The sequence below is a fragment of the Anomaloglossus baeobatrachus genome, chromosome 9 (genome assembly GCF_048569485.1).
Source record: "Anomaloglossus baeobatrachus isolate aAnoBae1 chromosome 9, aAnoBae1.hap1, whole genome shotgun sequence".
In the NCBI taxonomy this organism is placed as follows: Eukaryota; Metazoa; Chordata; class Amphibia; order Anura; family Aromobatidae; genus Anomaloglossus; species Anomaloglossus baeobatrachus.
The window spans coordinates 214,879,266-214,902,316 of NC_134361.1; the positions used below are offsets into that span (position 1 = coordinate 214,879,266).

General features: G+C 51.3%; 1 protein-coding gene across 1 annotated transcript in view; it reads left to right on the forward strand.

Annotated features, from left to right (window-relative positions):
* CCDC180 (coiled-coil domain containing 180) overlaps positions 1 to 23,051 on the forward strand; it is an 89,619-nt gene that overhangs the window by 4,521 nt on the left and 62,047 nt on the right. The window contains exons 2-16 of the mRNA XM_075322934.1: positions 5,456 to 5,569; positions 5,659 to 5,849; positions 9,104 to 9,192; positions 9,365 to 9,474; positions 9,555 to 9,671; positions 10,965 to 11,075; positions 11,328 to 11,423; positions 17,257 to 17,420; positions 17,508 to 17,627; positions 17,706 to 17,785; positions 18,724 to 18,812; positions 19,089 to 19,211; positions 19,657 to 19,830; positions 19,917 to 20,032; positions 20,320 to 20,446. Coding sequence (XP_075179049.1) covers positions 5,501 to 5,569; positions 5,659 to 5,849; positions 9,104 to 9,192; positions 9,365 to 9,474; positions 9,555 to 9,671; positions 10,965 to 11,075; positions 11,328 to 11,423; positions 17,257 to 17,420; positions 17,508 to 17,627; positions 17,706 to 17,785; positions 18,724 to 18,812; positions 19,089 to 19,211; positions 19,657 to 19,830; positions 19,917 to 20,032; positions 20,320 to 20,446 — 1,776 coding nt within the window. The 5' untranslated portion in view covers positions 5,456 to 5,500. The remainder of the gene's footprint in view (positions 1 to 5,455; positions 5,570 to 5,658; positions 5,850 to 9,103; positions 9,193 to 9,364; positions 9,475 to 9,554; positions 9,672 to 10,964; positions 11,076 to 11,327; positions 11,424 to 17,256; positions 17,421 to 17,507; positions 17,628 to 17,705; positions 17,786 to 18,723; positions 18,813 to 19,088; positions 19,212 to 19,656; positions 19,831 to 19,916; positions 20,033 to 20,319; positions 20,447 to 23,051) is intronic.

Sequence of the window (23,051 nt, forward strand, 5' to 3'; positions counted from 1 at the left end):
TCTCCGAAAAAATGTGTGAACAACATATTGCAATTATTTTCCGAATTTAAATACGCTACAAAGGAATTAAACTGTTCCCTATCTCCATCCCAAATTATCAGGACATCGTCCACAAATCACATGTACTTTTTTATATCTTTGATATATGGATTGATGGGACTGTAAATTAAACGATCTTCAAGGTGCGCCAGAAACAAATTCGCAAAAGTACACGCCACCGGAGTCCCCATTGCTACTCCACTATTTTGTTGGTACCAAGTGTGCCCAAATTTGAAAGTGTTATGTTTTAAGACCAAATTCAAAGCCTCTTCAATAAAATTAATTAAATGGGCATCTTCACCAAGCTCTCTCAACATATCTGTAATGCTGTCTATTCCAAGGTTCTGTGGAATCCTTGTGAATAGGCTTTCCACATCTAAGGAAGCCCAATTAAATGTTTCTTGCCACTCGAATTGTTCAAGCTGCTCAATCAAATCCCTTGTATCCCTTACAAAAGATGGAATTGTTTTTAGTAATGGATGCAACAGCCAGTCAAGATATGCTGAAAGTGGTTCGGTGAGAGATCCCACTCCCGAGACTATTGGTCTGCCTGGTGGTCTCTGTTCACACTTGTGTACCTTTGGTAGCCAATACCAGTGCGGTTTTGTTGGGAAATCAGGAAAGAGTTTTTCAGCTCTATTTTTTGTTATAAGGCCAGTTGTTATCTGCCTATTCAAAAAACTGCGTAATTTTTCTTTAATTTTACCTGTAGGGTCACCAGTTAGTTTCTGATAAACTGTGCAATTATCTAGATGTTTTTTTGATTCTGCTAAATAATAATCGGTGGTCATAAGCACAGTGGCACCTCCTTTATCCGCTTTTCGTATCGTTACATTCTTGAAGGATTTAATTTTCTCTAGTGCTGCTCTTTCTGAACTAGATAGATTATTCTTCATATTGGGGTATTTTAACGCTTTTATATCCCTCAATACTACTTCCTGAAATAAATCGATACTATTACCAGGGGATATAGGTGGGATAAAAGTAGATTTTAAACCTCCAGTAAATTTAGTGCTATTGTCTAGATTGCTCTCTATAGCTGAAACGTTTGCCACATTAATTTTATCATCCGTTATACTCAACAGATGCAAAGCGTCCTCAGCTACCTTCCCAATTTCTGAACCCATCAGAGAAAAACCAAGGGGACCTATATTGCATTGCCTTTCATCAGCTTGTTTTTGAGTCGATTTATTATCTGCGTTAAAAAAATGTTTTTTTAAATGCAATTTTCTGCAAGCTTTGTATAAGTCCACTTCAAATTCCACCATATTAAATGGTTCTGGAATGCAGAAATTTAGTCCTTTTTCCAGGACCGCCAACATATCATCATCCAGTGTCTCATTAGTCAGGTTGTAAACTTTTTTCTTTTTATTAGGCTCCGAACTGATTGTCAGTCCCTCCAGGAAACAGCTTTCCTTTTCCCTATCAGGGGCACATTTATTTCTCCTCCGGCCTCTCCTTGTCCGCCTTCTAAAGGGTTAATGGGAAAGTTCATATTAGATCTATCTTCACTTAATCTCCTTTTTCCCGGGGGTGGTTCCTCCTGACCGCTGGAATCAGAATCTGTTGTCCATGCGGCTCTTTTATTTGATGCAGTTTTAGGTTTTTTCCTTGATTTTCCTTTCTTATAGGTAGAGAAACTGTCATTATTTTTATTCCATCTGAAAACAGTTCCAGAATCATAGTCTGCTTTGTCTCTCAAAAACTTCTCTTTTTTGCGTTCTTTTACTATTGTTTGATATGGTATTAATTTTTTGTCTAGGTTCTGTAGAAATTTGTTCCACTGATCCTGTGATAAACGCATCTCTAGCTCTTTTCTTAATCTTATCAGTTCAGTTGTTATTTTAGCATGCTCTTGCTCGTTTTTCTGTAATACGAGATCTAGGAATTTAAATGAACATTCTGCCAGAACATTATCCCATAGTTGTTTGAAATCGGCATCATCCTGATAGAATGATATTGCCTTCATAACTCTTAGTCCTCTGGGCACCCGTTGACAATCCTTGTATGCACGTAGTGACTGAGCCGACCAAAATAAAGAGATTTCCTTCTCTGCCAGATTGGATATTTTATGTTCCAGAGATTTTATGCTTAAAATGTCCGTGTCAATTTTATTATTGCACTCCAAAAAAAACGTGCTTGCGTTCTCCCTCCCCGCAAGGATTCCACATCCACTGCTGGTCGGTGTGACCACCTCCATTATTTCTAATTCAGCCATCACAGTAAAAGGATTTTTATGTTCTTAGTATTCTAGATTCTGGTGCTCCTGAGACGTGCTCACTGATAAATATAGAGACACAACTTATTCATGCGAAAAAGGAGAAAAGTTCTGACCCCAATGTATTGTCATTTATAGGCATTGATCTAGTTAAAACTCCAGCCAGAGGTGGGGATACGCACAAACTTCTGCTCAGAAAGGAGGCAGAATATATTATGAAGTTTAATGCTTTGGGTCCATTAGGACTAAATGATAAAAATGAGTTGAGCGTATTCTTGGGATAATTTTTCTAGATTCCAGCTATATGTAAAATTATTGTATGTCTTTATATGTTTGTACATGCTTATTTTGCACTCCATTCAGTAGTAATACTGCAGTTTGATTTTAAACTTGTTTTAATCACTGCTGACATCAACCACCTGTATTATGTGGATATAATGGATGTGATGTCAGCTCAGTTCAGACCAGCTGAAGCACCAGACAGGTGCGAAACGGCCGCCATCGTCTTTGGACGTGTGTAGCGTCCACTCCCTCCCCTCCACTCCATGCACTTGTAACCTGCACGAATAAAACAACAAAACTTGCACAAGCAGCAACTGGTGAGTGCCTGATGTTTTTTCCTTTTTTATTGCTCTGATGTTCACATGTTTATTCACATCAATGGCACCGCAGAGCATGTGCACCTTTTTCGGCCCAGTATAGGATGTTCTGAAAGTTTTTTGGTGTTGGGGCAGTGCCCTGAACTTTTCTCCTTTTTCGCATGAAGGAGTCATAACTGTAGGAGCGCGTAGGGCGGAGCCGTAACTGTAGGAGCGCGCAAGACGGAGCCATTCCTGTAGGAGAACGCAGGGCGGAGCCGTAACTGTAGGAGAACGCAGGGCGGAGCCGTAACTGTAGGAGCGCGCAAGACGGAGCCATACCTGTAGGAGCGCGTAGGGCGGAGCCGTAACTGTAGGAGCGCGCAAGACGGAGCCATAACTGTAGGAGAACGCAGGACGGAGCCATAACTGTAGGCGTGCGTAGGGCGGAGCCGTAACTGTAGGAGCGCGCAAGACGGAGCCATAACTGTAGGAGAACGCAGGGCGGAGCCATAACTGTAGGCGCGTGCAGGGCGGAGCCATAACTAGGAGCGCGCAGGGCGGAGCCATAACTGTAGGAGCGCGCAGGGCGGAGCCTTAACTGTAGGAGCGCGCAGGGCGGAGCCGTAACTGTAGGAGCACTCAGGGCGGAGCCATAACTAGGAGCGCAGGGCAGAGCAATAACTGAGAACGCAGGGCGGAGCCATAACTAAGAGCGCAGGGCAGAACAATAACTGAGCGTGCCAGGGTGAAACCATAACAGAGCGCAGGGCGGAGCCATAACTAAGCGCAGGGTGGAGCCATAACAGAGGGACAGGGCGGAGCCATAACTGAGAGCGCGCAGGGCGGAGCCATAACTAAAAGTGTGCAGGGCGGAGCCATAACAGAGCGCCAGGGCGGAGCCATAACAGAGTGCGCAGGGCGGAGCCATAACTGAGAGCGCGCAGGGCAGCGCAATAACTGAGTGCCAGGGCGGAGCCATAACAGAGCGCCAGGGCGGAGCCATAACTGAGAGTGCGCAGGACGGAGCCATAACTGTAGGAGCGCGCAGGGCGGAGACATAACTGTAGGAGCGCGCAGGACGGAGCCATAACTGTAGGAGAACGCAGGACGGAGCCATAACTGTAGGCGAACGCAGGGCGGAGCCGTAACTGTCGGAGCGCGCAAGACGGAGCCATAACTGTAGGAGAACGCAGGACGGAGCCATAACTGTAGGAGAACGCAGGGCGGAGCCGTAACTGTCGGAGCGCGCAAGACGGAGCCATAACTGTAGGAGAACGCAGGACGGAGCCATAACTGTAGGAGAACGCAGGGCGGAGCCGTAACTGTAGGAGCGCGCAAGACGGAGCCATAACTGTAGGAGAACGCAGGGCGGAGCCGTAACTGTAGGAGCACGCAAGACGGAGCCATAACTGTAGGAGAACGCAGGGCGGAGCCGTAACTGTAGGAGCACGCAAGACGGAGCCATAACTGTAGGAGAACGCAGGACAGAGCCATAACTGTAGGAGCGCGTAGGGCGGAGCCATAACTGTAGGAGCGCGCAAGACAGAGCCATAACTAAGAGTGCAGGGCGGAGCCATAACTGTAGGAGCGCGCAGGACGGAGCCATAACTGTAGGAGCGCGCAGGGCGGAGCCATAACTGTAGGAGCGCGCAGGGCGGAGCCATAACTGTAAGAGCGCGCAGGACGGAGCCATAACTAAGAGTGCAGGGTGAAGCCATAACTGTAGGAGCGCGCAGGGCGGAGCCATAACTGTAGGAGCGCGCAGGGCGGAGCCATAACTGTAGGAGCGCGCAGGGCGGAGCCATAACTGTAGGAGCGCGCAGGACGGAGCCATAACTAAGAGTGCAGGGCGGAGCGATAACTGTAGGAGCACGCAGGGTGAAGCCATAACTGTAGGAGCGCGCAGGGCGGAGCCATAACTGTAGGAGCGCGCAGGGCGGAGCCATAACTGTAGGAGCGCGCAGGGCGGAGCCATAACTGTAGGAGCGCGCAGGACGGAGCCATAACTAAGAGTGCAGGGCGGAGCGATAACTGTAGGAGCACGCAGGGTGAAGCCATAACTGTAGGAGCGCACAGGTCGGAGCCATAACTGTAGGAGCGCGCAGGGCGGAGCCATAACTGTAGGAGCGCGCAGGGCGGAGCCTTAACTGTAGGAGCGCGCAGGACGGAGCCATAACTGTCTGGTAGGAGCGCGCAGGACGGAGCCATAACTGTCTGGTAGGAGCGCGCAGGGCGAAGCCATAACTGTAGGAGCGCGCAGGGCGAAGCCATAACTGTAGGAGCGCGCAGGATGGAGCCATAACTGTAGGAGCGCGCAGGGCGGAGCCATAACTGTAGGAGTGCGCAGGACGGAGCCATAACTAAGAGTGCAGGGCGGAGCCATAACTGTAGGAGCGCGCAGGGCGGAGCCATAACTGTAGGAGCACGCAGGGCGGAGCTATAACTGTCCGGTAGGAGCGCGCAGGACGGAGCCATAACTGTAGGAGCGCGCAGGGTGGAGCTATAACTGTCCGGTAGGAGCGCGCTATCACTGTGCTCTGCTCGGGGTCCGTGCTTTTGAGGCCTCATGAGCTCCCGGGGGTCCGGTGATCGCCATAGTCACTCTCTGTATTTCCAGATGGCGGAGGACGCGGCGCCCCCCTGCTGTATGTGAGCTGACGCTATGGCTTTTGTCGGAGAAGTCCATGTTGTTCCCAGTGGTAAAGTCTACAGACAGATCTTCGATGCGGAGGTACGAGGACGTCACGGCCGCCGCTGTCACCTCCGCTCTCCTGCAATGTGGATGGAATTGCTTGTTGAGCCATTGTCCTGCTGTTACAGGTGCAGCTCGTCCGATCCCTCGGAGAGGCGCGAAATCGGGGGGCCCAGCATGGAGGGAGGTTTGATAGCGGGAAGATTCCCCTTATCAGGGATGAAGACATCCGCTCTGCAGGGCTGTTATCTGCTCGCCAGCGTCGGTGGGTGGACAGCATGCCGTATGACGGCTTCACGGAAAACCCTGCTGTTTACAGGTGAGTCTATAGTGCGGTATTATCTGTATACAGGTGAGTCTATAGTGCGGTATTATCTGTATACAGGTGAGTCTATAGTGCGGTATTATCTGTATACAGGTGAGTCTATAGTGCGGTATTATCTGTATACAGGTGAGTCTATAGTGCGGTATTACCTGTATACGGGTGAGTCTATAGTGTGGTATTATCTGTATACGGGTGAGTCTATAGTGCAGTATTACCTGTATACGGGTGAGTCTATAGTGCGGTAGTATCTGTTTATAGGTGAGTGTATAGTGCGGTATTATCTGTTTACAGGTAAGTCTATAGTGCGGTATTATCTGTATACAGGTGAGTCTATAGTGCGGTATTATCTGTTTATAGGTGAGTCTATAGTGCGGTATTATCTGTTTACAGGTGAGTCTATAGTGTGGTATGATCTGTATACAGATGAGTCTATAAGGGTGAGTCTATAGTGCGGTATTATCTGTTTATAGGCGAGTCTATAGTGCAGTATTATCTGTTTACAGGTGAGTCTATAGTGTGGTATTATGTGTATACAGATGAGTCTATAGTGCGGTATTATCTGTATACAAGTGAGTCTATAGTGCAGTATTATCTGTGTATGGGTGAGTCTATAGTGCGGTATTATCTGTATACAGGTGAGTCTATAGTGCGGTATTATCTGTATACGGGTGAGTCTATAGTGCGGTGTTATCTGTATACAGGTGAGTCTATAGTGCGGTATTTTCTGTATACGGGTGAGTCTATAGTGCGGTATAGCCTGTATACAGGTGAGTCTATAGTGCGGTATTATCTGAATAAAGGTGAGTCTATAGTGCGGTATTATTTGTATACAAGTGAGTCTATAGTGTGGTATTATCTGTATACGGATGAGTCTATAGTGGAGTATTATCTGTATACGGGTGAGTATAGTGAGGTATTATCTGTATATGAGTGAGTCTATAGTGCAGTATTATGTGTATACAGGTGAGTCTATAGTGCGGTATTATCTGCATACGGGTGAGTCTATAGTGCGGTATTATCTGTATACAGGTTAGACTATAGTATCGTATTATCTGTATACAGGTGAGTCTTTAGTGCGGTATTATCTGTATACAGGTGAGTGTATAGTGCGGTATTATCTGTATACAGGTGAGTCTATAGTGCGGTATTATCTGTATACAGGTGAGTCTATAGTGCGGTATTATCTGTATACGGGTGAGTCTATAGTGTGGTATTCTCTGTTTACAGATGAGTCTATAGTGCAGTATTATCTGCATACAGGTGAGTCTATAGTGCTGTATTATCTGTATACAGGTGAGTCTATAGTGCGTTATTATCTGTATACAGGTGAGTCTATAGTGCGTTATTATCTGTATACAGGTAAGTCTATAGTGCGGTATTATCTGTATACAGGTGAGTCTTTAGTGCGGTATTATCTGTATACAGGTGAGTCTATAGTGCGGTGTTATATGTATACAAGTGAGTCTATAGTGCGGTATTATCTGTATACAGGTGAGTCTATAGTGCGATATTATCTGTTTATAGGTGAGTCTATAGTGCGGTATTATCTGTTTATAGGTGAGTCTATAGTGTTGTATTATCTGTTTACAGGTGAGTCTATAGTGTGGTATTATCTGTATACAGATGAGTCTATAGTGCGGTATTATCTGTATACAAGTGAGTCTATAGTGCGGTATTATCTGTTTACAGGTGAGTCTATAGTGCGGTATTATCTGTATACGGTGAATCTATAGTGCAGTATTATCTGTATATGGGTGAGTCTATAGTGCGGTATTATCTGTATACAGGTGAGTCTATAGTGCGGTATTATCTGTATATGGGTGAGTCTATAGTGCGGTATTATCTGTATGCAGATGAATCTATAGTGCGGTATTATCTGTATACAGGTGAGTGTATAGTGCAGTATTATCTATACTACAGTCTATAGTGTGGTATTATCTGTATACGGGTAAGTCTATAGTGCGGTATTATCTGTATACAGGTGAGTCTATAGTGCGATATTATCTGCATACGGGTGAGTCTATAGTGCGGTATAACCTGTATAAAGGTGAGTCTATAGTGCAGTGTTATATATATATATATACAGGTGAGTCTATAGTGTTGTATTATCTGTATACGGGTGAGCCTATAGTGCGGTATTATCTGCATATGGGTGAGTCTATAGTGCGGTATTATCTGTATACGGGTTAGACTATAGTATCGTATTATCTGTATACAGGTGAGTCTTTAGTGCAGTATTATCTGTATACGGGTGAGTCTATAGTGCGGTATTATCTGCATACAGGTGAGTCTATAGTGCGGTATTATCTGTATACGGGTGAGTCTATAGTGCAGTATTATTTGTATACGGGTGAGTCTATAGTGCGGTATTATCTGTTTATAGGTGAGTCTCTAGTGCAGTATTATCTGTATACAGATGAGTCTATAGTGCGGTATTATCTGTATACAGGTGAGTCTATAGTGCGGTATTATCTGTATACGGGTGAGTCTATAGTGCGGTATTATCTGTATACAGGTGAGTCTATAGTGCAGTATTATTTGTATACGGGTGAGTCTATAGTGCAGTATTATTTGTATACGAGTCTATAGTGCGGTATTATCTGTATACAGGTGAGTCTATAGTGCAGTATTATTTGTATACAGGTGAGTCTATAGTGCAGTATTATTTGTATACAGGTGAGTCTATAGTGCAGTATTATTTGTATACGGGTGAGTCTATAGTGCAGTATTATTTGTATACGGGTGAGTCTATAGTGCAATATTATTTGTATACAGGTGAGTCTATAGTGCAGTATTATTTGTATACAGATGAGTCTATAGTGCGGTATTATCTGTATACAGGTGAGTATAGTGTGGTATTATCTGTATATGGGTGAGTCTATAGTGCGGTATTATCTGTATACAGGTGAGTCTATAGTGCAGTATTATTTCTATACGGGTGAGTCTATAGTGCAGTATTATTTGTATACAGGTGAGTCTATAGTGCGGTATTATCTGTATACAGGTGAGTATAGTGTGGTATTATTTGTATACAGGTGAGTCTATAGTGCAGTATTATTTGTATACAGGTGAGTCTAAGGTGCGGTATTATCTGTATACAGGTGAGTATAGTGTGGTATTATCTGTATATGGGTGAGTCTATAGTGCGGTATTATCTGTATACAGGTGAGTCTATAGTGCAGTATTATTTGTATATGGGTGAGTCTATAGTGCGGTATTATTTATCTACCTGTATCTCTTTCCTCCAGGGACAGAGCGGCAGCCGCTGTTAGGAAAATTCCAGACAGTGAGGATCTGATCGCGGCGGGTGAAGTGCGAAGCCTGTGCGACGTCCTCGGTAATGTGCGCTATTATCTGGGCTTATAGCGTGGTTAGACGGGTTTATATAATGCCGGGTCGGGGGGTTGGATACGTCACATGTAGCGGTTGTAGTCACGCAAAAAAAATGCCCCGGAATCAAGAAGCTGCTCCCTGTCGCCCATTAACTCATGCGTTACCGTATACCGCAGTTCCCGAGAAGACGGACAGCGGCCTCCTGCAGCGGATCACCGCCGCCAGGCAGGAGCGGCACACCGCCGCTGTGTCCTCTCTGCAGAAGGAGTTAGCGGATATCAGCAAGGTGCGGGCCAGGCTCTCGCCGGTGATCGCGGTAATATCCGAGACCCTCGTGCTTCCATCATCTGTTATCATTTCTATCAGGAAATGGAGATCGTAGTTATGGAGGCCGGAAAGAGTCTACAGGGAAAAATCAGCGAGTCCAATATGAAGACTGACGTATTATTCCAGAAGTCTGGGGACAGCGCGGACACCATGAGCGTAAGTGTCTGCACCGAGGACTGTGCTGAACCCCAGGGTGCTCATATGTTCAGCACCTTGGCTTGCTGTCAGTGAATAGAAACATCCGTACCCCCATCCAGAGATCATCCCGATCACCCCCCACCCAACTCACAAGTGGAGCCGGTTACAGCCCCGCCGGACAGGAGCAGGTCGGGTTTTCGGCCTCTGGATGTTCCATTCACTGACAGTAATAAGAGGTGTTGAAATCTAATATATAAAAGTGAATGTGTGTATGTATGTGTGTGTGTATGTGTATGTCCGGGATTGGCATCTGCACCGTCGCAGCTTTGCACACTCACACTTCTGGACCCCGAGAGCGTCATAGGCTATGTTTTGAGGGGAAATTTTAACCCCGCGCTTTACAGTTATTCACCAAAAAACCTGCCTCCATTAAAGCGAATGAAGCTGGGAGCCACAGTGCAGCCAGAACTTCAGAAGAATGCGCAGCCACGCCCTTATATGGATTGTTGGCGTGTCACAATGCAGCCAGGGAAAGAGACAGACACAGACAGGGAAAGAGGCAGACACAGACAGGCTAAGAAACAGACATAGACAGGGTAAGAGACAGACACAAAGAGACAGACTGACAGGGAAAGAGACAGACAGGGAAAGAGAGGGAAAGAGAGAGACAGGTTAAGAAACAGACACAGACAGGTAAAGAGACAGACAAAGAGACAGACAGACAGGGAAAGAGAGGGAAAGAAACAGACAGGGTAAGAGACAGACATAGAGACAGATACAGGGAAACAGACAGACAGGGAAAGAGAGGGAAAGAGACAGACAGGGTAAGAGACAGACACAGACAGGGTAAGAGACAGACACAGACAGGGTAAGAGACAGACACAGACAGGGTAAGAAACAGACATAGACAGGGTAAGAGACAGACACAAAGAGACAGACACAGACAAAGAGACAGACTCACAGGGAAAGAGAGGAAAAGAGAGAGACAAAGAGACAGACACAGGGAAAGAGACAGACAGGGAAAGAGACAGACAGGGAAAGAGACAGACACAGACAAAGAGACAGACACAGGGAAACAGACAGACAGGTAAAGAGACAGACGGAGAAAGAGAGAGATATATACAGAGGGGGAGACAGACAGAGAATGGGAGGGAAACAGAGAGACAGTTACTATCCCGGGCGTTAATACATGCTATTTTGTTAATAACATTTATTAACCCGGGTGAAGCCGTGCAGTACAGCTAGTATATGTATATAATTGGAAATGTTGCGATTTTTCACATTTTTTTTTTTTATTCCGTCTCTTTATAGGCTCTGAATGAACTTTGGGGTCGGGTCGTAGAGGAATCGGGGCGCCGGAGAGAGAATATTGGGGACACAGAGAAGACTCTGCTGGAAGTAGAGAAAACACGGACCGAGCGGGTAGGTTGGTAAAATCCTCCAAAAATAGAGGACAGCGACTCTCGCTGTGAGCTCCAACAGTCCTGAGTCTCCTATCCTCCGCTGTGGTGAGCCGGGCGACTAGATCCGCCATCTAGTGCACCTGCCCGACCCACAGGGTGAATGCGCCACAATGCAGCGGCTCACACACAGTATTGCAGCACATCGCGGCCTTTCCCCTCCTCAGCGCCGGGGTCTCCGCTTCTGATTATGGCCCGCTTCTCTTCATTGCAGATTGCAGAGGTTTTGCGGAAATTCACGGCTCTTATGACCGAGATTTGCTTCCTGATGCCGCCTGACGTGCACAGGTTTATCCATAAAGAAGCCATGGTAAGTTATATATATATTTATTTACAGTATTTTTTGGTTTATAAAACACACCCCAAATTTAGAGAGGAAAAATATGGGGGCAGCAGCGGTGGTGGAGCAGGTGTCCCAGATGCTCGCTGCGGACGGCGGTGCTGAGAGGCTCTGCTGCTCTGTGGACTCTGCTGCGCTGCGGGTGGTGACGCACAGGCCGCCATCCTGAATGTCAGCTATGTGGGCTTCAAAGAAATGGCGCCCGGAGTCGGCACGTGCACAGATTGAGCTATCGGCTCAATCACTAGCTTAGATCTCATCTGTGCACGTGGCATCTCCGGGCGCCATTTTCCTTAAGTCTGCTGCTGGGAGATCAGTGGGCCAGAGGCGGCGCGTGCGCAAAAGAGATTTTGAGCCGAGAGCTCCATCTACGCATGCATCAAATTCGGGCGCCATTGCTTGAAGCCCTCACCGCCCGCAGCCCAGCCGTCACCGCAGACCCTGCACAGCCGCCGCAGACCTTGCACAGCTGCCGCAGGCCCTGCACAGCCGTCATAGACTTTGCCTAGCCGCCGTAGACCCAGCACAGCTGCCGCAGACCTTGCACAGCCGCCGCAGACCTTGCACAGCCGCCGCAGACCTTGCACAGCCGCCGCAGACCTTGCACAGCTGCCGCAGGCCCTGCACAGCCGTCATAGACTTTGCCTAGCCGCCGTAGACCCAGCACAGCTGCCGCAGACCTTGCACAGCCGCCGCAGACCTTGCACAGCCGCCGCAGACCTTGCACAGCCGCCGCAGACCTTGCACAGCCGCCGCAGACCTTGCACAGCCGCCGCAGACCTTGCACAGCCGCCGCAGACCTTGCACAGCCGCCGCAGACCTTGCACAGCCGCCGCAGACCTTGCACAGCCGCCGCAGACCTTGCACAGTTGCCGAAGACCTTGCACAGTTGCCGCAGACCTTGCACAGTTGCCGCAGACCTTGCACAGTTGCCGCAGACCTTGCACAGTTGCCGCAGACCTTGCACAGTTGCCGCAGACCTTGCACAGTTGCCGCAGACCTTGCACAGTTGCCGTAGTCCCTGCACAGCTGCCGCAGACCTTGCACAGCCGCCGTAGACTTTGCACAGCTGCTGCAGACTTTGCACAGCTGCCGCAGACCTTGCACAGCTTCCGTAGACCTCGCACAGCCACCTCAGACTTTGCACAGCCGCCGTAGACTTTGCACAGCCGCCATAGACTTTGCACAGCCGCCGCAGACCCAGCACAGCCGCCGCAGACCCAGCACAGCCGCCGCAGACTTTGCACAGCCGCCATAGACTTTGCACAGCCGCCATAGACTTTGCACAGCCGCCGCAGACCCAGCACAGCCGCCGCAGACCCAGCACAGCCGCCGCAGACTTTGCACAGCCGCCGCAGACTTTGCACAGCCGCCGCAGACTTTGCACAGCCGCCGCAGACTTTGCACAGCCGCCGCAGACTTTACACAGCCGCCGCAGACTTTACACAGCCGCCGCAGACTTTACACAGCCGCCGCAGACGTTACACAGCCGCCGCAGACCCAGCACAGCCGCCGCAGACCCAGCACAGCCGCCGCAGACTTTGCACAGCCGCCGCAAACTTTGCACAGCCGCCGCAGACTTTGCACAGCCGCCGCAGACTTTGCACAGCCGCCGCAGACCCTGCACAGCCGCCGCAGACCTTGCACAGCCGCCGCAGACCTTGCACAGCCGCCGCAGACCTTGCACAGCCGCCGCAGACCTTGCACAGCCGCCGCAGACCTTGCGCAGCCGCCGCAGACCTTGCACAGCCGCCGCAGACCTTGCACAGCCGCCGCAGACCTTGCACAGCCGCCGCAGACCTTGCACAGCCGCCGCAGACCTTGCACAGCCGCCGCAGACCTTGCACAGCCGCCGCAGACCTTGCACAGCCGCCGCAGACCTTGCACAGTTGCCGCAGACCTTGCACAGTTGCCGCAGACCTTGCACAGTTGCCGTAGTCCCTGCACAGCCGCCGCAGACCTTGCACAGCCGCCGTAGACTTTGCACAGCTGCCGCAGACTTTGCACAGCTGCCGCAGACCTTGCACAGCTTCCGTAGACCTCGCACAGCCACCTCAGACTTTGCACAGCCGCCGTAGACTTTGCACAGCCGCCATAGACTTTGCACAGCCGCCATAGACTTTGCACAGCCGCCATAGACTTTGCACAGCCGCCGCAGACCCAGCACAGCCGCCGCAGACTTTGCACAGCCGCCGCAGACTTTGCACAGCCGCCATAGACTTTGCACAGCCGCCATAGACTTTGCACAGCCACCGCAGACCCAGCACAGCCGCCGCAGATCCAGCACAGCCGCCGCAGACTTTGCACAGCCGCCGCAGACTTTGCACAGCCGCCGCAGACTTTGCACAGCCGCCGCAGACTTTGCACAGCCGCCGCAGACTTTGCACAGCCGCCGCAGACTTTGCACAGCCGCCGCAGACTTTACACAGCCGCCGCAGACGTTACACAGCCGCCGTAGTCCCTGCACAGCTGCCGCAGACCTTGCACAGCCGCCGTAGACTTTGCACAGCTGCTGCAGACTTTGCACAGCTGCCGCAGACCTTGCACAGCCACCTCAGACTTTGCACAGCCGCCGTAGACTTTGCACAGCCGCCATAGACTTTGCACAGCCGCCGCAGACCCAGCACAGCCGCCGCAGACCCAGCACAGCCGCCGCAGACCCAGCACAGCCGCCGCAGACTTTGCACAGCCGCCATAGACTTTGCACAGCCGCCATAGACTTTGCACAGCCGCCGCAGACCCAGCACAGCCGCCGCAGACCCAGCACAGCCGCCGCAGACTTTGCACAGCCGCCGCAGACTTTGCACAGCCGCCGCAGACTTTGCACAGCCGCCGCAGACTTTACACAGCCGCCGCAGACTTTACACAGCCGCCGCAGACGTTACACAGCCGCCGCAGACCCAGCACAGCCGCCGCAGACCCAGCACAGCCACCGCAGACTTTGCACAGCCACCGCAAACTTTGCACAGCCGCCGCAGACTTTGCACAGCCGCCGCAGACTTTGCACAGCCGCCGCAGACTTTGCACAGCCGCCGCAGACTTTGCACAGCCGCCGCAGACCCTGCACAGCCGCCGCAGACCTTGCACAGCCGCCGCAGACCTTGCACAGCCGCCGCAGACCTTGCACAGCCGCCGCAGACCTTGCACAGCCGCCGCAGACCTTGCACAGCCGCCGCAGACCTTGCACAGCCGCCGCAGACCTTGCACAGCCGCCGCAGACCTTGCACAGCCGCCGCAGACCTTGCACAGCCGCCGCAGACCTTGCACAGTTGCCGCAGACCTTGCACAGTTGCCGCAGACCTTGCACAGTTGCCGCAGACCTTGCACAGTTGCCGCAGACCTTGCACAGTTGCCGTAGTCCCTGCACAGCCGCCGCAGACCTTGCACAGCTGCCGTAGACTTTGCACAGCTGCCGCAGACCTTGCACAGCTTCCGTAGACCTCGCACAGCCACCTCAGACTTTGCACAGCCGCCGTAGACTTTGCACAGCCGCCATAGACTTTGCACAGCCGCCATAGACTTTGCACAGCCGCCGCAGACCCAGCACAGCCGCCGCAGACCCAGCACAGCCGCCGCAGACCCAGCACAGCCGCCATAGACTTTGCACAGCCGCCATAGACTTTGCACAGCCACCGCAGACCCAGCACAGCCGCCGCAGATCCAGCACAGCCGCCGCAGACTTTGCACAGCCGCCGCAGACTTTGCACAGCCGCCGCAGACTTTACACAGCCGCCGCAGACGTTACACAGCCGCCGCAGACCCAGCACAGCCGCCGCAGACCCAGCACAGCCGCCGCAGACTTTGCACAGCCACCGCAAACTTTGCACAGCCGCCGCAGACTTTGCACAGCCGCCGCAGACTTTTCACAGCCGCCGCAGACCCTGCACAGCCGCCGCAGACCTTGCACAGCCGCCGCAGACCTTGCACAGCCGCCGCAGACCTTGCACAGCCGCCGCAGACCTTGCACAGCCGCCGCAGACCTTGCACAGCCGCCGCAGACCTTGCACAGCCGCCGCAGACCTTGCACAGCCGCCGCAGACCTTGCACAGTTGCCGCAGACCTTGCACAGCCGCCGCAGACCTTGCACAGTTGCCGCAGACCTTGCACAGTTGCCGCAGACCTTGCACAGTTGCCGCAGACCTTGCACAGTTGCCGTAGACCTCGCACAGCCACCTCAGACTTTGCACAGCCACCTCAGACTTTGCACAGCCGCCATAGACTTTGCACAGCCGCCATAGACTTTGCACAGCCGCCGCAGACCCAGCACAGCCGCCGCAGACTTTGCACAGCCGCCGCAGACTTTACACAGCCGTCGCAGACTTTGCACAGCCGTCGCAGACTTTGCACAGCCGCCGCAGACTTTGCACAGCAGCCGCAGACTTTACACAGCCGCTGCAGACCCAGCACAGCCGCCGCAGACTTTGCACAGCCACCGCAGACTTTGCACAGCCACCGCAGACTTTGCACAGCCGCCGCAGACTTTGCACAGCCGCCGCAGACTTTGCACAGCCGCCGCAGACTTTGCACAGCCGCCGCAGACTTTGCACAGCCGCCGCAGACCTAGCACAGCCGCCGCAGACCCAGCACAGCCGCCGCAGACCCAGCACAGCCGCCGCAGACTTTGCACAGCCACCGCAAACTTTGCACAGCCGCCGCAGACTTTGCACAGCCGCCGCAGACTTTGCACAGCCGCCGCAGACTTTGCACAGCCGCCGCAGACCCTGCACAGCCGCCGCAGACCTTGCACAGCCGCCGCAGACCTTGCACAGCCGCCGCAGACCTTGCACAGCCGCCGCAGACCTTGCACAGCCGCCGCAGACCTTGCACAGCCGCCGCAGACCTTGCACAGCCGCCGCAGACCTTGCACAGTTGCCGCAGACCTTGCACAGCCGCCGCAGACCTTGCACAGTTGCCGCAGACCTTGCACAGTTGCCGCAGACCTTGCACAGTTGCCGCAGACCTTGCACAGTTGCCGTAGACCTCGCACAGCCACCTCAGACTTTGCACAGCCACCTCAGACTTTGCACAGCCGCCATAGACTTTGCACAGCCGCCATAGACTTTGCACAGCCGCCGCAGACCCAGCACAGCCGCCGCAGACTTTGCACAGCCGCCGCAGACTTTACACAGCCGTCGCAGACTTTGCACAGCCGTCGCAGACTTTGCACAGCCGCCGCAGACTTTGCACAGCAGCCGCAGACTTTACACAGCCGCTGCAGACCCAGCACAGCCGCCGCAGACTTTGCACAGCCACCGCAGACTTTGCACAGCCACCGCAGACTTTGCACAGCCACCGCAGACTTTGCACAGCCGCCGCAGACTTTGCACAGCCGCCGCAGACTTTGCACAGCCGCCGCAGACTTTGCACAGCCGCCGCAGACCCTGCACAGCCGCCGCAGACCCTGCACAGCCGCCGCAGACCATAATATATATATGGAAAACATATCATTGGCACTACGTGGGGTCCAAGAGGTAAGGGGGCGCTCACTTTCAAATCAGCAAACAAATCGTGTCACAGACGTGGAGGGGTCCGGATCAGCAGGTATCTACAGACGCAATGTCTCCTCCCAATGCAGTGGTGCAGACCGTTGATGCAATGTCTGAATATTCCATAAATAGGGTTATCTCGCAATCTCCCGAGACCTCCGTCCTGGTCCATTTTGCAGAGATTGCAAAAATCTATGCACCCTGCATATTATATTCCGGATAGTGCAGCAATAAAAGCGGTGCCATGTATAGACCTCAGTGATGACATTGCGCTTTATTTACCTGATTTACCGTCCATGTCACCCCCGTACTCTTAGATGATGAATCAGGCCGTGCTGGCCAACCACCGAGCGATCGCCAAGCTGTCCCTAAATCTGATGGAAGCCGAACTGAAACGAGAAGGGCTGCAGCGCCTCCGGTGGCAGGATCTGGTAAAGGCTTGGAAATGCTGTAGAAAAGAAACGCTCCTTCGGGACTTCAGGTGACCCGTGCAGATGGCGGATTCGCATCATGAAACACACGGGGCGTGTAATCTGAATTCTGGGACGTAATGTTTGGTATTTCGCAGGGAGTTTGCAAAGCGAGAAGCGGATGAAATTCCGAGAAGCGTAAAAACAGAAGCGGATTGGCTGATGGATCACTACCGAGCTCTGAATGTGGAGCGAGTGCGGCTCCTGAGCTCAGTCAGGTACCAGATAACCGGAGGGGGGGCTGCAACCGACATATAATAATGGGGGAAAATCTAAGGATGATCTGATTTCTGCAGTGATTTTGTCCCTCCGACCTGCACAAGCGCAGCAGTGACTGCCTGGCACCATTCACTCCTGGGGCTGAACCAGCAGATAGGTAGGTGGCATCACTATGGCGGCAATACTATGGCAGCATCACTGTGACGGTAACACTATGGCGGCATCACTATGATGGTATCCCTATGATGGCATCACTGTGGCGGCAGTACTATGGCGGTATCACTGTGGCAGTATTACTATTGCGGTATCACTGTGGCGGTATTACTATGGTGGCATCACAATGAGGGCATCACTATGGCGGCATCACTGTGGGCATCACTATGTCGGCATTACTATGATGGTATTACTATGGTGGCATTACTATGAGGGCATCACTATGGTGGCATCATTATGGTGGCATCACTATGTGGGCATCACTATGTGGGCATCACTATGGGGGCATCACTATGGCGGCATTACTATGGTGGCATCATTATGGTGGCATCACTATGTGGGCATCACCATGACGGCATCACTATGTGGGCATCACTATGTGGGCATTACTATGATGGCATTACTATAAGGGCATCACTATGTCGGCATTACTATGAGGGCATCACTATGTCGGCATTACTATGAGGGCATCACTATGTCGGCATTACTATGAGGGCATCACTATGTCGGCATTACTCTGATGGCATTACTATGGTGGTATCATTATGGCGGCATCACTATGGTGGCATTCATATGAGGGCATCAGTATGATGGCATTGCTATGGGGACATCATTATGGCGGCATTACTATGGAAGCATCACCATCACTATGATGGCATCATTATGGCAGTATCACTATGAGGGCATCACTTTGGTGGCATCACTATGGCGGCATTATGTCCCAGATATTCCAGTTAGAGGGTCACTCCTATGTATTATCCTCTCATCTCTCTGGACTCCGCTCCAAACTTATATCATGACCCCTAACAAGGTGTTTAACCCTTTGTATTCTGGTCTCTCTTCTGTATAAATGTGACCATCGTGGCCGGCGTTTGATTGCAGACGACACAAGTTCACATTTCCTAGAAAAACTCCACAACCTCCAGGAAGATGCGATGAAACAATGCGTAAAGGGGTCCGAGAGGATTAAGGTAAGTGCTGCTGGTGCCCGGAGTACCCCTTTATCTGCAGGACGGCTGATCAGTGCTGTAGCCCCCCAAACACCCTGTATATAGGAGCGTGGCTCTGTCCTAAGACCCCCACGTATCCCTTATACCACTGATCAGAAGTGCTCAGTCTCGGCCGGAGCATGCACACAGTGGTGTACGGGCTCTATAGGAAGCGTATGGCTTTGTAGACCACCGTGCACAATGCTGTAGGCCGTAGCGGACCACCACTTATACATGTTTTATTTTTTTTTGCTCCAGGCACAATTAATTGAGACGGACATTTGCAGCAGCGAGGAGGCCGAGACGATCGCGGCCACGGAGCGCTCACCGTTGATCGATCACTTGCAGGAGGAACGTGAGACAAGACACCGGATCTTCAGCGTAAGTGACCCGCAGTCAGGTCGGGTGATTCTGGCTCGTCTCATTTTTATTTATTTTTTTTAAAGGGAACCAATCACGAGGATATTCGTATATAAGGTAAAGCCAGTGCTATACTGGCACTATCAGGCTCATTATCTACATACCATTAGTGGTCAGCTCGAATGTTTAGGCTTTCAAATCCAAATCCAAGAAAGTGAAGTTTAAAAATTTGATTGACAGTTGCACCAGCAGATAATATCCGGGTGGGTATTCCTCTGGATTCCTGCCCCCCCCAGAAAGCTTGGGCTACCCTGCGCTGCGGATTCCAGTCCCCAGCTGCCTAGTTGTACCTTGCTGGATACAAAAATTGGGTGAAGCCGACGTCGTTTTTGTGTTTGTTTGTTTTTTAATTATATAAGGAAAATCCTTATGTTTTGGTTCCCTTTAACATTTAACTAAATTTCAGGAATCCCTCGAAGCCGTGTCCAAGAAAATGTCCTCCCACGTGAACAAGATGTACAAATTCGCCCATAAATCTGTCCACCTGTGGGACGTCTTGCAGATCGGACTCTCCCGGCAGGAGGAGACGCTGCAGAAAGATGTAGATGGCTGTCGTCAGAGGCACGATGCAGAAAACCAGGTGTGTGTCACCATCTGGCGGTGTCCTGGTGCCTCCCTGGTGCGGAATACTAAGGATCCACGGCAACTATTTGGCTTTTTTTTAAGGCAAAAGAAGCCGGTTTGGACATAATCCTGGACTCGCTGCGGCAGCAAAGCTCCGAGGAGCAGCTGCAAGTCTACCTGATGAAGGCCCAGGCTGCGCTGCTTGATATCCGGTCAGGGTAGGTGCCGTGCCCGGTCTGTATATAGGTATGAATGGGACCTAGATGTCCAGTTGGGGGTCTGTGAAATGCAGCGATACGATGCCGTATGTAACATTATCTGGCTAGAGACCCCTGCTTCTGTCCACTGCAGCACCGCATGGAGTCGTCCGGCCCATGTGATGCACTAGTGGCCCATGTCCGCTAAACCAATCCGAGTATTCATACAATTCTACATTACTATGTCCGTGTGTTACTTGTGTGTACGATACTATTGCGGCTAAATGTCGCTTTCTTTCAATGAACAGATACAAGAAATTTTTTGACGATCAGGTCCAGATCGTTGAGTCGTACCCGGGCCTGGTGCGAAGTGAATTATTGGCGTATAGTGCCTCCCTGAGCAAATACTTCCATGTAAAAGAAGTATATGGAAAGGTAAGTCTGTGTATCTATATAGAGAGAGAGGGCACACATTGCCGGGCTGTATATAGAGGGCACACATTGCCGGGCTGTATATAGAGGTCGCACATTGCCGGGCTGTATATAGAGGTCACACGTTGCCGGGCTGTATATAGAGGTCACACATTGCCGGGCTGTATATACAGGTCACACATTGCCGGGCTGTATATACAGGTCACACATTGCCGGGCTGTATATAGAGGGCACACATTGCCGGGCTGTATATACAGGTCACACATTGCCGGGCTGTATATACAGGTCGCACATTGCCGGGCTGTATATACAGGTCGCACATTGCCGGGCTGTATATAGAGGTCGCACATTGCCGGGCTGTATATAGAGGTCGCACATTGCCGGGCTGTATATAGAGGGCACAAATTGCCGGGCTGTATATACAGGTCACACATTGCCGGGCTGTATATACAGGTCGCACATTGCCGGGCTGTATATACAGGTCGCACATTGCCGGGCTGTATATAGAGGTCGCACATTGCCGGGCTGTATATAGTGGTCACACATTGCCGGGCTGTATATAGAGGGCACACATTGCCGGGCTGTATATACAGGTCACACATTGCCGGGCTGTATATACAGGTCACACATTGCCGGGCTGTATATAGAGGGCACACATTGCCGGGCTGTATATACAGGTCACACATTGCCGGGCTGTATATACAGGTCGCACATTGCCGGGCTGTATATACAGGTCGCACATTGCCGGGCTGTATATAGAGGTCGCACATTGCCGGGCTGTATATAGAGGTCGCACATTGCCGGGCTGTATATACAGGTCGCACATTGCCGGGCTGTATATAGAGGTCGCACATTGCCGGGCTGTATATAGAGGTCGCACATTGCCGGGCTGTATATAGAGGTCGCACATTGCCGGGCTGTATATACAGGTCACACATTGCCAGGCTGGATACAGAGGGCACACATTGCCGGGCTGTATATAGAGGGCACACATTGCCGGGCTGTATATAGAGGGCACACATTGCTGGGCTGTATATAGAGGGCACACATTGCCGGGCTGTATATAGAGGGCACACATTGCCGGGCTGTATATACAGGTCACACATTGCCGGGCTGTATATACAGGTCACACATTGCTGGGCTGTATATAGAGGGCACACATTGCCGGGCTGTATATAGAGGGCACACATTGCCAGGCTGTATATAGAGGGCACACATTGCCGGGCTGTATATAGAGGGCACACATTGCCGGGCTGTATATACAGGTCACACATTGCCAGGCTGGATACAGAGGGCACACATTGCCGGGCTGTATATAGAGGGCACACATTACTGGGCTGTATATACAGGTCACACATTGCCAGGCTGGATACAGAGGGCACACATTGCTGGGCTGTATATAGAGGGCACACATTGCCGGGCTGTATATAGAGGGCACACATTGCCGGGCTGTATATACAGGTCACACATTGCCGGGCTGTATATACAGGTCACACATTGCCGGGCTGTATATACAGGTCACACATTGCCGGGCTGTGTATACAGGTCACACATTGCCGGGCTGTATATAGAGGGCACACATTGCCGAGCTGTATGTAGAGGTCACACATTGCCGGGCTGTATATAGAGGTCACACATTGCCGGGCTGTATATAAAGGTCACACATTGCCGGGCTGTATATACAGGTCGCACATTGCCGGGCTGTATATACAGGTCGCACATTGCCGGGCTGAATATAGAGGTCGCACATTGCCGGGCTGTATATAAAGGGCACACATTGATGGGCTGTATATAGAGGTCACACATTGCCGGGCTGTATATACAGGTCACACATTGCCGGGCTGTATATACAGGTCACACATTGCCGGGCTGTATATAGAGGGCACACATTGCCGGGCTGTATATAGAGGGCACACATTGCCGGGCTGTATATACAGGTCACACATTGCCGGGCTGTATATTCAAGTCACACATTGCCGGGCTGTATATACAGGTCACACATTGCCAGGCTGTATAAAGAGGTCAAACATTGCCGGGCTGTATATACAGGTCGCACATTGCCGGGCTGTATATACAGGTCACACATTGCCGGGCTGTATATAGAGATCACACATTGCCGGGCTGTATATAGAGGGCACACATTGCCGGGCTGTATATACAGGTCACACATTGCCGGGCTGTATATACAGGTCACACATTGCCGGGCTGTATATACAGGTCACACATTGCCGGGCTGTATATAGAGATCACACATTGCCGGGCTGTATATAGAGGGCACACATTGCCGGGCTGTATATACAGGTCACACATTGCCGGGCTGTATATACAGGTCACACATTGCCGGGCTGTATATAGAGGTCACACATTGCCGGGCTGTATATACAGGTCACACATTGCCGGGCTGTATATTCAAGTCACACATTGCCGGGCTGTATATACAGGTCACACATTGCCGGGCTGTATATACAGGTCACACATTGCCGGGCTGTATATAGAGGTCACACATTGCCGGGCTGTATATACATGTCACACATTGCCGGGCTGTATATACAGGTCACACATTGCCGGGCTGTATATAGAGGGCACACATTGCCGGGCTGTATATAGA